The sequence below is a fragment of the Strix aluco genome, chromosome Z (genome assembly GCF_031877795.1).
Source record: "Strix aluco isolate bStrAlu1 chromosome Z, bStrAlu1.hap1, whole genome shotgun sequence".
NCBI lineage: Eukaryota > Metazoa > Chordata > Aves > Strigiformes > Strigidae > Strix > Strix aluco.
Genome location: NC_133971.1, coordinates 70,327,895 through 70,346,275, shown reverse-complemented (window position 1 = coordinate 70,346,275; position 18,381 = coordinate 70,327,895). Strand labels below are relative to the sequence as shown.

The 18,381-nt window shown below is 38.4% G+C and overlaps 1 protein-coding gene across 3 annotated transcripts in view; it reads right to left on the bottom strand.

Moving 5' to 3' along the window:
* The window catches only part of FANCC (FA complementation group C), an 89,186-nt gene that overhangs the window by 11,280 nt on the left and 59,525 nt on the right, over nucleotides 1–18,381 (bottom strand). For all 3 annotated transcript variants that reach the window (XM_074813389.1, XM_074813386.1, XM_074813387.1), the window contains 3 exons: nucleotides 15,624–15,780; nucleotides 9,790–9,842; nucleotides 6,782–6,881 (listed from right to left, as the gene is read on the bottom strand). In XM_074813389.1, coding sequence (XP_074669490.1) covers nucleotides 6,782–6,881; nucleotides 9,790–9,842; nucleotides 15,624–15,780 — 310 coding nt within the window. The remainder of the gene's footprint in view (nucleotides 1–6,781; nucleotides 6,882–9,789; nucleotides 9,843–15,623; nucleotides 15,781–18,381) is intronic.

The following is an 18,381-nucleotide window of genomic DNA, read 5'->3' as shown; positions in this document are numbered from 1 at the left end:
GAAAAGAGAAGGCTCAAGTGGGATCTTATCAATGTATAAGGGAGGGTGCAAAGAAGATGGAGCTAGGCTCTCTTCAGTGGCGCCCAGTAACAGGAACAGAGGCAAAGGGCACAAGCTGAACCACTGGAGGTTCCATCTGAATATCAGATCTTTTTTTACTGTGAGGGTCACCAAGCACTGGCACAGGTTGCCCAGACAGGTTGTAGAGTCTCAGTCCTTGGAGATACTCAAAGGCTGACTGAACATGGTCCTGGGTGTCCTGGTGTCAGCTGGGACATAGATAATTTTTCTTCTTAGTAGCTAGAATAGTGCTGTGTTTTGGATTCAGTATGGGACTTGGTATAAGAACAATGCTGATAATATACTTATGTTTTCAGTTGTTGCTAAGGTATCAAGGCCTTGGGACTGAGTTCCAGCAAGTTTGTCAGCAAGTTTGCTGGCAACACCAAACTGTGTGGTGCAGTCGAGACACTGGAAGGAAGGGATGCTATTCAAATGGACCTTGACAGGCTCGAGGGTGGCCCTGTGCAAACCTCATGAAGTTCAACAAGATGAAGTGCAAGGTCCTGCACATGGATCAAGGCAATCCCAAGCACAAATACAGGCTGGGCGATAAGTGGATTGAGAGCAGCCCTGGAGAGAAGGGCTTGGGGGTATTAGTGGGTGGAAAACGGAATACGAGTCAGCAATGTGTGCTTGCAGCCTAGAAAGCAAACTATATCCTGGGCTGCCTCAAGAGAAGTGTGGCCAGCAGGCCGAGGGAGGGGATTCTCGCCCTCTGCTCCACTCTGGTGAGATGCCACCAGGAGTACTGTGTCCAGCTCTGGAGCCCCCAATATAAGAAGGACATGGACCTGCTCAAGCAGGTCCAGAGGAGGGCCATGAAGATGATCAGGGGCTGGAGCACCTCCCTTATGAGGACAGGCTGAGAGTTGGGGTTGTTCACCCAAGAGAAGGGAAGGCTCTGGAGAGACCTTATAGTGGCCTTCCAGTACTTAAAGAGGGACTGTGATTCTGTGACTTTTCAATTTCCCATGTCCTGCTAGTGCACAGGTACCCAAGAAGCTGGGAGGGAGCATAGCTAGAGCAATGAACAGCACAGAGGTAAACCTATCTGGGCTCCTGAATTATGGCAAGATGTTGCTGCTCAGGTAGAGAACCTGGTTGTGAAAGCTGATCACATAGATGCTCATGTACCCAAGAGCCAGGCCACTGAAGAACATCAAAGCAACGAACAGATGGATCAAGCTGCTAAGATTAAGGTGGCTTAAGTAGATGTGGACTGGCAACATCAGGGTGAACAATTTATGGCTCGCTGGGCCCATGACTCCTCAGGCTATCAGGGAAGAGATGCAACATACAGATGGGCTCATGACTGAGGGGTGGACTTAACCATGGACACTATTGCACAGGTTACTCATGAATGTGAAACATGTGCTGTGATCAAGCCAGCCGAACAGTTAAAACCTCTTCGGTATGGAGGATAATGGTTAAAATATGGGGAGGCTTGGCAGATTGTCATGGTTTGAGCCCAGAGGGCAACTGAGCACCTCGAAGCTGTTCACTCACACCTTCCCCCTCAGGAATGGGGAGAAAATAACACAAAAGGCTCAGAATTGCGATAAGGACAGGGAGGGGTGACTCACGAGTTATGGTCAGGGGGAAAAGACACACTCATTAGGGGAAGAAAATGAACTCAATTTAATTCAAACACTAACAACAACGACACTTAACAGACAGAGTGGCACAATAAGAATTGTTACCACATCTTAAAAAAATGTCCCCCCACCCCTCCTGGCTCAATTTTGTTCTCTTTCTACCTCCTCCTCCCCAGCCGTGCAAGAGTCAGGGAATGGGGGTTACGGTCAGTCCACCACTCTTTCCTCCTCGGAGGGGCGGGGTGGGGGGGAACTCCATGAACTCTCTTTGGCATGATTCCTTCCCATGGGCTGCAGTCATTGCCATGCTGCTTCGGCATGGATCACCCCTGAGTGTTTGCGATCCTCCCAGCACCAAACTACAACAGTGAGGGCTTCTTCTTCCCACAGAGTCCTGGCCTTCTTTGGGTGCAGCTGCCTGCAATGTGGGGTCCTCCACAGTCTGCAAGTGGATGTCTGCACCATCATGGGCCTCTATGGGGGGGGGGGTGGGGGGTGGCCTGCCCTCTCGTCATGGGATAGAGGGGAGGGGGGTGTCCGCTCTGGTGTACCTCCCCCCCTTCCTTCTCCTTTCTTACACTGGCCTCGGTGTTCACATAGGTGTCCTTCTTGTAACTCCTTCTCACAACTCCTGCTCTTCCTCCCAGGTTTCCCTTTTTAAATATGCTATCACAGAGGTGCAGCCACTGTCGCTAATTTGCCCAGCCTTGAACAGAGGTAGGTCTGAGTTGCTGCCAGGGGAGCTTCAAGAAGCTTCTCAAGGGGGTCACGGCTGTAGCCCCTCCCCTGCTACCAAAAACCCCACCACACAAACCCTGCACACAGATTGATTGTATCACACTCCCACACACCTGGCATGTCAAACGCTATGTAGTCACAATGGTGGAAGTAACCACCAGATGGCTGGAAACGTATCCTGCACCCCATGCCACCACTCAGAACACTCTCCTGGCCCTTGAAAAGCAAGTAGTGTGGCAACATGGCACCCCAGAAAGAACTGAGTCAGATAATGAGACCCACTTTTGAAATAATCTCATAGACACTTGGGCCAAAGAACATGACATTGAGTGCCTATATCATATCCTCTATCATGCACCAGCCTCTGGTAAAATTGAGTAGTACAATGGGTTGCTAAAAACTGCACTGACAGCAATGGGTGATGGAACTTTCAACCACTGGGATACAGATTTAGCAAAAGCCACATGGTTAGTCAACACTGGGAGATCTGTCAGTCAAGCTGGCCCTGCCCAATCAAACCTTCTACATACTGTAGATGTGGATAAAGTCCCTGTATGGACATTAAAAATATGCTAGGGAAGACAGTCTGGGTTATTGCTGCCTTGGGTGAAGGTAAACTCAAGTGTGGGATTACTTGTGCCCAGGGACCTGGGTACACTTGGTGGGTGATGCAGAAGGATGGGGAAGTCTGATGTGTGCTTCAAAGGGATTTGATTTTGGGTGAAAAAAGCTGATAAATTGAATTGTATTGTATTAATTACTAAATAACCCTGTCATTGCATATCATCATTGCTATGGTTGATACATATTATACTAATGGCATCATATTAAGAATCACACAGATTAATGAAAAAGGAACTGATGAAGTCAGGACTAGCTTCAACAACTGGCACCCAGCAACTTCCTCGAGATCGACATCTTCAACCTGCAGACCGTGAGCACAGGCCACACCAGATACACCAGCTACAAGCTCCAAATGTAGCATAAACCAGAGACTACACACCATCCTCCTGCTGTGTCCAATGAAACCCACTCCACTGACTGAGCCAACTCCACCTCATGCCTCCTGCCTTGAAAGACTGTCATGACCGTGAGCACAGGCCACACCAGATACACCAGCTACAAGCTCCAAATGTAGCATAAACCAGAGACTACACACCATCCTCCTGCTGTGTCCAATGAAACCCACTCCACTGACTGAGCCAACTCCACTTCATGCCTCCTGCCTTGAAAGACTGTCATGACAGATGAAACACAAAGTTATGGACTAAATGAACTCACTACATATTTTGAAGGGAGCCACAGACTAAGAGAACAGTATCTGTGTCCATATATCAAAAAACAGGGAAAATTATGGTGATTAATTAGACTGTATTGGAAAACATAGAATCTGAGCGTAAATAAGAAGTATGGAATAAGGGGTGGATACTGTCCTGGTTTTGACTGAGATAGAGCTAATTTTTCTTCTTAGTAATTAGAATAGTGCTGCATTTTAGATTCATTATAGGATTTGGTATGAGAAGAATGTTGATAATATACTGATGGTTTTAGTTGTTGCTAAGAAATCAAGGACTAATATATACAGTATTCTCAGACAGTCTATGTATCACTGGTATGGTAAGACTATAAAAGTCTACTTGTCAAGTGGAATTAGGTTAATTAAAAATTAATAATCCCTATACTAAAGTATGCATGTAGCCAATTAGTCTGCACCAAAAATCCCCATGAAAAAGCAGCCCTTAACACAGTTAGTAGTAGCCAAGACAACCCACAGCATGAGTTACATATGAAAACAGTAAAGTAAGTGAAAATCAGTTTTCAGCATACTGTTTAAGCAAAGTAAAAAATGTTTGCTTCCTATCATACAAATACAGTATTTTAGGCAGTTCTTTCCTTACATAAGCCATCACAAAGTGCAAAACAAGGTACAAAGAGACAGAATGAGTTTGGATGTGGCTGGTTAGAATAATTGCCATGATCTATAACTGGAAATAAAATTTGAACATTGGCATAAAATAATTATCCAGCTATTTAAAACAAAATTTCAGATGAAAACCACTGACAATTTTGAAATGATCAAGGTGTTACCATAAAAGCCAGCAGAGGAACTCTCTAAGACTCGTTTTGGAGTTTTAGAAAGCAGGCATTCTTTACTGCAGCGCTGGGCGCACACATAAATAGCATCGCAAAGGTAAGCGTGCCCCCGTATCTATAAGTGGCAGCTAATATACAGTAACATTATACATATTCATAAAATAATCCTGAAGGAAATTATAATTTCCATCAAATAAAAACATGAAGTTCATAAATTTACAAGCAACATGACCAAAATATCCTTAGTCAGCTTTCACAAACTTGAAAATTTGCTTGTACAAAACATGGAAAGGATTATCCCAACAGTGATCTCAGTACAACCATTTTAAAATTTCTTATTCAATAACTACATAAATGGTCTTTTTTCTTAAGTAGGTTTAAACCTCATGTTCCATTTACACCCTTTCCAGTCTCCCAAAAGGAAACAAGACTATTTCTAAACCCTGTAGCACTGTATTTTCACGCTCTTCAGCTTTTTTTCTGCCAAACCTTGTTCTCTCTAAATGGTCTACAAGTTATTAGAAAAGACAGCTATTTATGACAGCTGCCACACTGAAATAGAGAATCGTTCACCTTGTAAACCTGTGCAAGATATGACCTTGTTCTCTTGAAAATTTTGTGGGCATATCTGTTTGCCTAGCCTTTTTTTCAATTAACTGTACTATAAATTCCTAAGGTCTCAGATGACCCAGCTAGAAGCCTCTCTGTCCTCTGTCATTAATGGTTTTACTATTCCTCTGTGAAATGCTAATGAAGCACATTATGTCCTGTCAAAGGCATCCAGATACCACACAGATGGGTGCCTTATGAATATATGTAATACTGGTATGACAAAAAAAATTATCTGACTGATTTAAACAAAGTTTAGGAGACACTCTCTCCCTGAATTTTTGTATGCCAACTGTTAGTCAATGTTATGGTTGAATTCATAAACTGTGAAACAAGGGATTTTAAATTCTAATAGTGAAAGCAATACCTTAATTAGAGCCCCATGAATTAAACTATATACAAGTTAAATAGAGCAAACTTAACATTTAAAACCACTTCAAAAAAGTGGGCAATAGTCCATGTCAAAATGCCAGCAGGTGAAGGACTTTCACCCTGAAGCAAATGTATCACCTGCACAACAGGATTAGCTCTTGGGTGTCTGATGGGTGTGGAATTTTTACTCTTCTCCACCCAGTCACCCCCACCTGGGGCTACACAGTGTACTGCTGACATGCAGTCAGGGTGCCATAAAATTAACATGCACAGCACCTATATATTAAGCAAGACAGCTGCAGTTTCATCCTTAATTCATATTGCCTGAAGCTAGAAGACAGATTCAATCACACTGCTAATTAAAGGCCAGTATGTCACAAGTTCCAAGAAGTCCCAAAATTTTCTTAACTACCACCTCCCCAAAAAGACGCAAAAATCAAAGGAACTGGAAGTTTTCTCAAGTCTAAAGTGACGGCCATTAAATGATAGGATACTTTCCAAGCTTACATCATATGAATTGTAGTTAAAACAACCAAACAAAATGGTCAGGATGTGAAATGACAACGTGATTTGGGAACCTGAAAAGAAGTTTGCAACCTATAAACAAGACAAGGCTTTTTCATATCTCCATTTTGAAATTTAAAAACTCGAAACTGATTCTGCTCTTGTTTAAACACATACAAAAGTAATTCTACTTGATTCAGTTCAGTAAAACCTGTATAAAAATCTGGGCAGAAGAAGAGACACTAAATTTGAAGCTTTAGACTGAGGAAAAATTTCTAGGAGGCCACTGTTGAAGACCAGAAACTGAAACCAGTATGTATTCTGTCTTTTACCTTCTGAACAGGCAAGTCTGGCTATTCGGTATCCTACTTACAATTATCTGCGAGAATGGCATTGGGGTTATTATCTCCATTTCACTTATTATCAGAAACCCTGCTACTACAGAAGAAAAACACATCTAAAGTTTTTCATCCTTTCTATCAAAGATGGATGATCACGACCATGTTCACTATACAGGCAGAAACTTCAGCACCAAGGGAACTGCCCCTTTGAAAATCACAGTTTAGGTTGCAGAATTACTCAGGGTAAAGTCAGGTAAATTGCTCTTACATATTGGTTTCACACTATAATTTTGTTTACAGGTGAAAATGTTTGAACTGAACTGGATACACATTTATATACAGCTGTAGAGACATGCTGTTATTTAGCTCATTATATTCAGTCACCATTCTTAGCAGCTGAATTGTTCTCGTTAACATTTCATATCTTCTCACTGAAAAGAAACATTAAGATAGATCTTGACTAACCTGTTTGTTCTCATTCTGATGAGCCTGAAGGAAGAGCTGTATAAACATCTGTATTATGGTCATAATTTCTGGAGTTCCACTAGTTTCCCGCAGTGCATTCCTAAGCATTGAAAAATTAGATTACGACAGATCAGATAATTAGTCTGCCCGTCACACCACTGTTAATTGAAATGAGGAAAAAAGAGATACAAGCTGTGTCTAAGCTCATTATGGCAGTGTGGAAACAGATGGATATACTAACTTTGCAGGCTTTTTTCATTTTACTTTTACTTTAAAAAAGTGCAACTCCTACAAATAAACTAGATTTAGTAAATATGTACAATATACATGCAGACACTCATAATTTACACTACCAACAGGGGGAAAAAAAGTGTAACATTAAAAGAGACTACCACAACTTTGTTAGGCAAATCAGGCATCTGAACAGTCTTACTGGGTTCAAAGCAACTATTCCCATGCCTGCAGTTAAGCATACTTTAGTGCTTTGTGGGACTGCATCCCATAGGCCATCTCAAATTAGAATGTGAAATCTAGTAAAATCTCCTGGGGTGTGGTACCTGGAGGAAAAAAAAAAATCTGGACTGAAACTGTTAAATATAACATTTTTCACGGAGCCAGGGAAACAAATAAACAAAAGCTGCTGATCAAATTTAGAAATTACATATTTAAAAAACTACACAAGGAGACTGAACTTAAATATTAAATAATACAGCTGCTCTTCAATTGCTGTGACTCCTTCGTGATCATTAAGCAATGAATCAGCAGAACAAACAGAAATGAGTGTATACTAAAGGCGTACTTTAGATCTGTAACTGCTACAGATTTAATTAGGGACCAATGAATTTCAATGTGCTTTCAGTGATGAAATCATAAAATCCACTCTGGAGGCTCAGGAAAGTGAATGCTTTAACTGGCCTTCCATAAGGCATAATGTAACCTTGAGCAAATGGAACAGAAAATCAACATGGGCAGTAAAGTGTAATTTTCATTCTCTTATTTGAAAGACATGTAATACTAAGGAGAAAAAATGTTCAAAAGCTGTCTCTGAGATGTAAGCTTTTTATTAGAGAATTATTTCATTCTTCCTGTAATGATCTAAAAGATAAGAATAGCTAACACATTACTGTAACAGAGAAACTTTGCAAAACTACAGGCAAATATAATCACTAATATAAACCCAAGAAATAGTACACAGAAAGTCAAGACAGTCTAGGTGTATGGACTTCTATACAGCCACACATAGCAACAAAATAAGCTTCTACTTGGGAAGTAAAAACACAAGTTAACATCCCTGAGATAAAACAATTTAGCACAATCAACCTCAATAAAAAGCATGCAAATAGCAGGAAAAGTTATTCCTGAAAGAGACACAATGCTTAGATCTGTACTTCTAACAGAATATTAACTTCCAAAATAAAAGGAGTTTTGTGCCAGCTGTTAGAAGCATAACACAGTTTACAAGCAATGAAGTACAAGTTTTTTATCAGCAGCTCTCATGTGCCTAAATCCGAGGTATTATTTTAACATCTGCACACTGCTTGATTATAGTGGGAAGGATGTCAGAGAAATACAACAAAAATGAACACAAAGCTGCAGAAACCAACTGGTTTGCAAAAGCCAGCTAACCTGCATAGCTTCACATAATACCAAGAGGACCTAAAACATAGTATTTTAAAAATATATTAAGGCTTTAATACCAACAATGTAGAGGAACAAGCATACTAAGCAGTATGAAGGAAGCAAAGGAGCAGAGATGTAGGCTGAGCAACAGGATAACACAATTTCTAAGATGGTTTGGAACATTAATACAAGTGCAAAGTTTTATTAGGAAATACTTTGCTGGACAAAGTCCTGAATTATCTGGAGAAACTGCATCTCATCCATTTCTACTGTTTACCAAATGGAAAGGGTGCAGAAGAGTCTTGTGTTATTTTTAGAAAATATTTTATATACTATGACCCTAAATAAGACAAGAACCTTGAACAAATTTTGTCTCCTCATACCATCACAATATACAGCCTCTAGCCTAAGAAATGGAGGTCTGTTAAGACCTCCTGACAACAGGTCTGTTGAAGTCACATCCATTTTCAAGTGCATTTTGCTTTGCAAAAGTGACTGGTCTCAACTATTCAGAAAATGCCAGCTGTGCTCAGACACTGGACCACAGCAACAGAAAGGACTGTCATAGCAATAGCTCTCAAGTGGTTCCACTCTCAAAACACAGCAGCCTACAGTTTCTACAGCAGAAAATCTTCTGTTAGTGCCAGCACAAACCTAAACATGCACAGAGCCACACAAATGCCCCCAAACACGTGCACCTGGGAGCCCTTTCTTCTTAAGAAGGAAAACACTTGAACAAAGAATATCAGTCACTAAATACATTACTGTTGTATCAAAATTGTAATACTGATAACCCTGGCAGTAGATCCGCTTAAAAAGAATGATAAAATAGTAAGTGAAGAGCCACTGAGAACTGAGTATGAAGGACTGGAAGCCCCCATGTGGTAAACAATATATATTGCTTTAAAATAATAATGCATTCAAAGCCAAACTCAGGCAGATCAATAGTTTCATGTCATTAAGAGCATATCTGACATAAATCCTGAAGACTATTAACATTATGTTAAGCTACACTGTTAAGTGCAAATGTTTTAGCTAAATTCCATCTTCATGCTGGCAGGGGCCAAGTTATTTCAGCATTTATACTATTCACCTCAAAATCACATTTCAACCACAAATCTCTACTGAAGTACAAAATATATAATAAATTTTAAAGGCTAAAACACAATATAGTCAACTGTATCAATGATTATTATAATGTAACTTTTATGCAAAGTTCACAAGATTTTTAACATTTTTCATTATTTGCAGTATATTACACAGAAAAGGACACTAAGGCATACAGGTAAAGAAAAAGACATCCTGAAATTATAATACATCCCAGTTTATAATACTCCTCCTTTAAACTGATCACTTGAAACGCTTCCCACTATAATTTCAAAACTTACTTGAAAATTTCATTGACAATTCTGAAAATGGCAGGATGGATTGCTGCTTGTGGCTGTTGATAAATGAAAGAAAATTAGTCATTAATAAGAAGCAACTCAAACAACTGCCACGGTATAATTTACAGTTTAACTCATGGATGCTACTACACTGCAATTATTAAACTGTAAACCTCAGATAAACTCTTACTAAACTCTCAGATTTCCTCAGGATTAGATTCTTCAAAATCACTATAACAAAGTCATGGAAGGAGATTCACAGACATACCAAGAATGCTAAACGGCTGATAAATGCAAACACCTGGGATCCCAACCTGTTAATGGAAACACCGCTAAAAACACTAAAAGGTGGCAGCTAGAAAGAACAGATTGTTGCATGCAATTACTAGAGTAAGACAGAGAGCAGATTTACAAAAAGCTTTTCTCTCCACTTCACAGACAATCCCTTTTGGATGTACTTTGAGATTCTTGCTACATCTTCAAAATTAAATTCCAGAAATTAAATTTGTTTTATCGCCTTTAATACTACCACACACAAGACATGTCTTGGTCCAAGACATTTTTTCAGAGTATTACCTTCTGTGAATTTCAGAGTTGCTAGTCCAAGCTAACATCTCAGTGCATCAAAATGTAGCTTTTTTCAAACTAGTGAAGCTTTTTATCATGCTACCACACAAAAGACTGTTTTAAGAAAGTTGTTATAGTAAACATGCACTAGTAAACACACTATTTTCTAATCCCATACTCTTAAATTCTAAGATTTATTAGGCTGTTCTAGAGCACCAAGAATAAAACACTACTTACACATTCCCCAATGTATATTTGCCTAAGTTAAAAATCATGTTTAATCAAATGCATTCTATAAACTTCAGGATGCATGAAAGGAATAGCTCTTATTAATGGCATTTATTGTAACAGCTTGAAGCACCTGATGCATTATTCCAAAGAAAACTTTTATGCATTTGTTTCAAGCTAAAAAGTACCAAGTAGAATAGAATTTTTTTTCTTTTTAATTGCTCACAGGCAGAATGAGGACTTTATCTCATCCCTATATGATAATATCAGAAAATAAAGAGACAACCTTTAATACAAACTGTCTAGAAAAGCTCCTTGTTTCTCACAGTTGTCTTTGCCATACTGGAAATATTAAGTGGCACCTCATTTCCGTGTTTTACCACACTTTCTTTGTCACACGGCTGTAGCTAAGTTGTCCTATTGAACGCGTGCCATCTAGTGTTCGACAGTATTTACAGCCGGTTGTTTGGACGTGTGAAGAACAGCATGCAGCTTGTTGCAAGGCTGATCTCCAAACTTCCACTGCTGGAAGGAGAAAAAAAAAATGGCTGGATGAAGCAAACCAGAGATACGTTCATCCCCCCCTTTTTTTTTTTCTCCAAAGGAAAACTTGGACTAGACTATCTCCTGAGGTGCCTTCCAACCCCAAACATTCTGCAATTCTGTGAAAACAGTGCAAAGCAAGAAGTATGTTTTCCAGTCCCATGGGCTGAATGGTTGAATTCAGCCATTTCTCCACTGTCTTTTCACTTTACCTACCCTTACACACATGCTTCTGTGATGACATACCAACCCACTGTTGCTTCAGACTGGTTGAATATGAACTAGAAAGGGTCCACCAGCACACTGCCACACATATCAAGATTAAATCATAGTTCTTTTGAACAAGACCAAAATCAATGTGCTGTATGCAACAACGAAAAACTCTCCACCCTTTCCTGCCAGACAGCAGCAATCTACGGTACTTACTAAAGAAACCACAGTTAATAGCTCCTAGTATTTAATCTACACTACTGAAATCAATATGAATTTCATCACTGGTATCAAAAGGGGGGGGGGGGGAAGCAACAACCCCAAACCCCACCGTTGGATATCTAATTCCACAAGACTTTGATCAATGGACTGCATGGATTTAATTTGCAAGCACTCAAAGTAAGAATGCTCTCATATTGCAAAAGTCTCCAAGGCAATTTGAAGATCTGCCTGCTGTGTAGCAAGACTAGCACAGGCAGCACAATTCTGCTGTGGCCAGCAGCAATTCTGGAGTTTGGGAGGGATTATCAATTTCAGGAGGGATTCTCACAGGGTTTTCATGCTGTTGTCATTATCTCCTTATTTTTTCAGAATAAAAGGGCATTTTACATTTTAATAATATCATCTGCAACTATGCAATATTTTTCACAGATCAGAAAATCAAACATACTGTCTACCAGGAGCTTGCTCCATCACTTTTAAAACATGCACAATACATATAGCATTACACATACTAAAGCAAAAAGATCTAAACACAGGGAATTGGAGCTGCATGTGTGATACTATGATTATATATTTTAAGAATATATGGCTCTTCAGGAAAAAAAACAGAAAAACACTGTGATTTTTGAAAGAAATAGAATAGGAAAATAACATAAAGCATTAGATACACAAGTTCTGTAGAACTACACTAACTTTTGTATTTGTATTATCAGAAAGAAGAATCCTAAACAACTAATTTATAATACAAATCCAGAATTGAATACAGAAATAAGAAAAATACATTTGTAACTACAGGAAGCAAGTAAATGGCACAAAGAGGAACAGACTAATAATCATATACTGCGTTTTATTCACATCATAGAATGCTCTGTAACAACTGCAAGTAAGAGTAAACATAAGGAAACAAGTTGTGCCCAAGATCACACAGCAACAGATTTGAGGTGGTATCACCAAAAATACCAGTTCTCTTGACTTCCAGACTCACATGCAATTCATTGGACATCACATCTCTACAGTTAAACACATCTAGCTTTATGAAAGTACTACGCTGCTGTATTTCAAATGTTGTCTGTATTTCCAAATTGTGTATTTATCTGTATTCCTGAATGTTGTATTTAAATTAAAAATAAGAAATGTCACTTTTTTTTTTCCTTCTACCAAGTGCCATGGGTTTTTTTTTTTTTGAAGCATACACTTATTTTAAAAGCACAAACATCTTCTTACAGAGGTTTAAAAAGCTCCTGAATTCATCAACATTGTGAATATATTAGTGTGCACTATTTCAAAAATTTTACAACACAAGTTTTGAAAACAGGCAATCTGTGGGAACTAATTGTAACTTAACTGGAACGTATTACAAGAAGAAAAAAAGCTTCTCATTTTCTTTGCCTATCCTTCCTCCTTTCTCCCTCATTAATGCCTGTTTCATTGGCACAGATCCCCGTGAAAGGTGAGTGTGGATCCAGCTAGGCTCGAAACCTGGGGATAAGGCACAGCAAGAGGGCAGTGCAAGGGCATGGGAACCAGAGCAGTCTCCAACTTGGTATCCTGTCAGGCAATACAAGCAAGAGTCACCATATCACCCACTAAAACTGTATTTGCTCTGAAGCAAAACTAACAGCAAGGGAGACCCCACAGCTAGAGCTTTAACTGCAGAGCACAACAGAATTTCGATGCTGGGCTAGACTTGGGAAAGCTGACAAGGTAGAAAAACAAAAACGCGGCAGTAACAGATGGTTTATAAAAGGGAAGCCAACAAATTTTAAGCCCTCTCCACCTATTGCACTTTTCTTGCAACATAACTTCAAAAGAAATACTTTGGAAAGATAAGAACTGAACACAAACTATAATTGACACCGATTCATTCACATCTCTTTTTACATACATGTGCTTTAAAACTCTGTTTATATACATATCTATGCATTTCTGGTAAAGCATGGAATTCTAAAATGTGTATTTATTTAAATTTTAGTTGCTAACGCACACATACAAACCTAAAAGTTGCTTCAGAAAGGAAGACATCCACTCACCTACCAAATTCTGAAAAAGCTAAAAAACCACTTGTGATAGTCACTTGACTTGTTTTTATTACTCTTGAATAACTATAGAATTTCCAAAATTAATTCCAGTTTAATCCCCAAACCACAAACCTAATAGCATACCATATAAAACACAAGTTAGTGGACCACCACATTACAATTACTCTTGGAATTAAAATATGGGAGTATTGCATATCAAGTTTCTTTCATAACAGAAGTATGGTGGTTTACAACTATCTGGGCACCAAAGATCTCTATGAGGTTTATGTACAGTTTGGTTACTGTATCAAGATATTTTATTTAGGTAAATTGAAATTTCCTTCTTATCATATACTATAATCAAATCACTAACATATTTCTGCTTATTTGTACTCTAGAGGTTTTCTTCCAAATAGAAAAAATGTGTAAATCAAGCTTTGTCTTATGATTCAACTCTTTATTACCATATCCATAAGGCAAACAGAGGTCACATTCTACAAATATGATAATCCAACTGCCAAAAAATGCATACCCACATTCCTAAAGAAATATTCAAGTATCTTGCAGGCAGGCTAAGTTAATCATACTGTTGGATTCAAAGTGCTGACTGATCTAAGGTCCCACAAGTAAATTTATATTACCATGTACAAGTTGTACAAAAGATCATTAAGTATTTTAGAACACAATTTCTGGATCAAATCTTTTCCTTCTGTACTGCCTCTCTGAAGCTTCTCATCCTGTTGTTTGGTATGCCATCTCCCATCTATGCACCCTCCCTCTTATCAATGCCTATCGATCAACAATATCCGTCTTCCAACTGCCCTCTTCTTTCTCCCTCCATTCATTCCACTCCTTGTCCACAGGATGTCCTCTCTAAACCAGCATTCAAAGCTGCTGCGCTCGTCTTTCCACTCTGTGAATATCTTATTTCAAAAGCATGAAGTCTTTAAAGCAGAGGCAAGTAAGGACAACCTAAGTGTGCTAGCACAGTAATGTTCCATTCTTTTCAGACATCAGGATGTGAAGACAAGGTAAATATGACAACAATAAACCAATAATTAAAATGAAATTTTACTTCTTTTTATATGTAACCTAGATATTTTTATTTTTTTCTTCAGCAATGTGTGGTACCATATACTGTATTCAACTCACAATGTATCTGAGAAAGAAAAATTAGGCACAGGCCTTGTATATAGCCTTGTCTTCTGAAATATCTAGATCCCCAGATGACATACGAAGTGCTGTTGATGCCAAGCATTTACAAGATTTGCAAGTATTATAATGGATCCCTGAAATAGAAATTTGCAGATTCAATTAACAAGGAAGAATATTTAAAGGTATCGTTCATTTCCCATCTAGAATACATACTCTGTAACCAGTTTCATAGGCTGAAAATAAGATACCATATGCCATTTTTTAGTTCTATAGATTTTATGAAATATATAATTTAAGTACATAGCACACATGCTATTTCACACTGTAATTACAACTAAATTTACATTTAGTGTTGCAAACTGGATCATTGTTTTGGAAAAGGTATTGTGTCATGTTTTCTCATAGGAAAGATTTTTGGTGTACTGTGTAACACAGCACTTGAAAACTAACTTTAATTACAGTTTAGCAAATGTTTTGTATTAAGAATTTTATTCAGGTTTGCAAACAAAACCAAGTAACTAAGCAGTCCATAATAAAATAATCTATAAGGAATTTCAATTGTTTAAACTGCTAAACTCCCAAGGGCCCAGAGATTGAAGTAAAACCAGATTCAAATCCTCCCTGGCCAAGGTTTATAATTTTTTTAAGACAGAGGGAAGGTACTCAGCACCCCCACCAGTCAGATTCTCATCTTTTCATCTATTCTTCATGAGTGTAAAATTCAGTGTAAAAACTAAAAATTTGGTGACATTTGTAAGACTCAGGATTTGTCCTTGCATTTGCAAGTTATATGCCATATGACAGCCATTTCCCTCAAGTATGCTGATGTATTTGGAAACTGTCACTTCTGAAGCATGAAAGAGCAGTATTAGATGTACTACATGTTGCACATACCAGTAACGACTCTTTTATGACACAAGCCACTTCTTCCAGTGAGTTCAACTGAATGGAAACCAGCTGGTCTAAAAGATATAATGTAGCTTTTTCAAGGCTTGGTGGATGACGCAGCCAGAGGTTGAAGACAGCTGATTCAGGGAGGGAGATCTTCTTCCTGGTTTAGAGAGAAAAATACTGTTTTCCCTGAGAAACTGGAAGGAAGACAAAAATGTACTTTTTTTTATAAAAGCACATTGGGGAAAAAGAAGACACAAAGATCAACCTGCAGCAAGAGAGAGAAAATCTTGCTTACAGTACTCTGTTCAACACCAAATAATAATGGCAAAGAATAGCAGGGAATCACCATCATCTACAATCAAAACCTTACCATATGTCTTTACAAACCTAAAAATTTGGGTATGATGGAACCCGGCAAATGGAAATGGAAGGTTTAAGTCTGGAGTTCCCTTCCTCTCTAAAGAAAGGTCCTGCCCCACTCTCGCGCTCTTTCAAACCCAGGCAGCTTCCTGCAGACCCATCTGCTCAGAAAGTGTCAGTAGCTGACAGATAAGCAGGAAGGTCCCGGATGATATTACTGCTGGCTAAATCAAAGCACTATCTGTCTTTGCAGAGAAATAAGTTAAAAAAAACCCCAAACAACAAATGATGTAGAGGTAGGTAAGTCTTCAGCCCACCAACACTCACCAGGGCCTTTTAAAAGATAGTTATCTCTTCACCTAAAGCCTTCAGCTATAGCTCAGCTAAAGTATACTGTTGTATCACTAGGAAACAAAAGGCACAGTTTATTTTGAGAAAACACTGTAATTTTTTGTGGACCAACACAAATCAATATATACTGAAGTAACTGGCCAAGAAGAGATATCACAGCACAAAACATCCTGGAATATTTTTGCAGCTACCATGATAGTTGTAAATTAAAAGGTTAAAAACAAAAAAAAAATTACATAAATAACAAGAATGTGGCCTGGTCTTAAATCAAGTAAAGATTAAAAAAACTAAAATTGGGCTGGAGAGTAAATGCATACTAGCTACTGATAAAAAAGAAAAATACCACCAGAAAGAAGATTTAACATCATTTTAGGATCTATTTTCAATGTATGTATTTTACCATACATTCATCTAAATATGAACCTTCAGAATTCTGATTTCCATAGAAAAGCTGTATTTTTTCCATTCAAAACTGTAATAGCTTAATTTAAAAGTGTACATCTGTAGACAAGAAATTTATTGAAGTACATAGACTTTCAAAATTGTAAAGCAATGCTCAATTTCACTATGCTGTTAAGTATCACTATTAAAGCACATATGCACATCAGAGTAAATTAAGAATGCCAAGAGATTATTTAATTTTGCCACAGTCCTCTTTTTTTGTTGTTTTTGTGGTAGCATGGTAAATATTATAGATATTATGCCAGGAAGAGAAATCCAATAAGCTTACATGGAGGTGTTCAAACCCTGAGATTTAAAAACCATATAGGAAGTAAACTGTAGTCATTATCCTTCTGTGACTGAACTTGCAGATCGTCCCACTGGGACAATGCTGAGTTCTGTGGAGCACTACAAGTCCCCAGTAATTAGTAACCCTATTTCTTGGAGCAGGCTTCATCCGTGTTCAGAAGGAAAACAAGTGTACAGAACACCACAGAGTTAGGGAACACAGAATTCAATTGTTAAAAGGGGGGGGAAAAAAATACAAGCACATTCATGTTAAGATCGGTGGGCTTCAGTGACAGGCCAGGAGTACACCATGCAAAGCACGTATGAATCTACATCTGCTCTCAGGAAAACCATACACTTTTGTCAAGGGCCCTGTAAGAGTCACTTAATCAAAAGCCATATGAACTGAATTATTTCTCCTCACTGTGATAAACAAGTAGCTCAAAAGTTAAGTGAACGGATGTTTATTTCAGTCAGAAGAACCTTTTATGACCACCTAAAGGATTCAGACTCACATTATGAAATGGCAAAAGTATGTCATAATGGACTGCTCATCGGCTTACTGACATCAGTACAGACCATCCATGCTGAACCTGTGAACTTGCTGGGAAAGTTTTCCAAACTGCATTACTGCTTGTGGAACACGTCCAGTCTGAAGCCATGGAAGATGGACAAGCGAAAGGTAGCTGTCTCTTTTTTTGGGACACGTACTTCACTATGGACCTTCACATTCCTTTTCCACTTGTTTCTCCTCAGCTTTTAATAATGTGTATAAATTAGTAATTGGGCTTTTCCAGTACTTATTTATTTTTGCCAGCGCCCTCAATGGAGCAATATAACAATCTTCATTGAAACATCTCAGAAATTACCATGTTGAGTACAGAGGAAGCAATTAAAACTTTGATTAAAAAAAGAGACAAATGGATAACTGAGGTAAAGTGTTCACAAAGGAACTGTTCCAGTATTAAAAAAAATGTTTATAATACAGGTCCTCAGCTACAACTTGAATTAAGCAACTCTCAACCTAAAGTACTGTGCTTTCCCTGATGTCTTTCCTCCCCTGGCGTAGCCAATCTTGCTGATGTTCAGTTTCACTCAGCTGGTTTTCATCCATAGACTGATTTTATCAAACCAGTGGTTTTAGTCACAGCAAAACAAGCAAAGTTCTATTTCACAAACTGCTCCTCTCAGACTCTTTAAAAATAAAATGCCAAGTTAAGAATGTTGATACACTTACGTGAAAGGTAAATAACATTTTTACGAAAAGTGATAATCTTTCACAAAATCTCTAGAAATCTATTGAAGATTTTAATCTCCA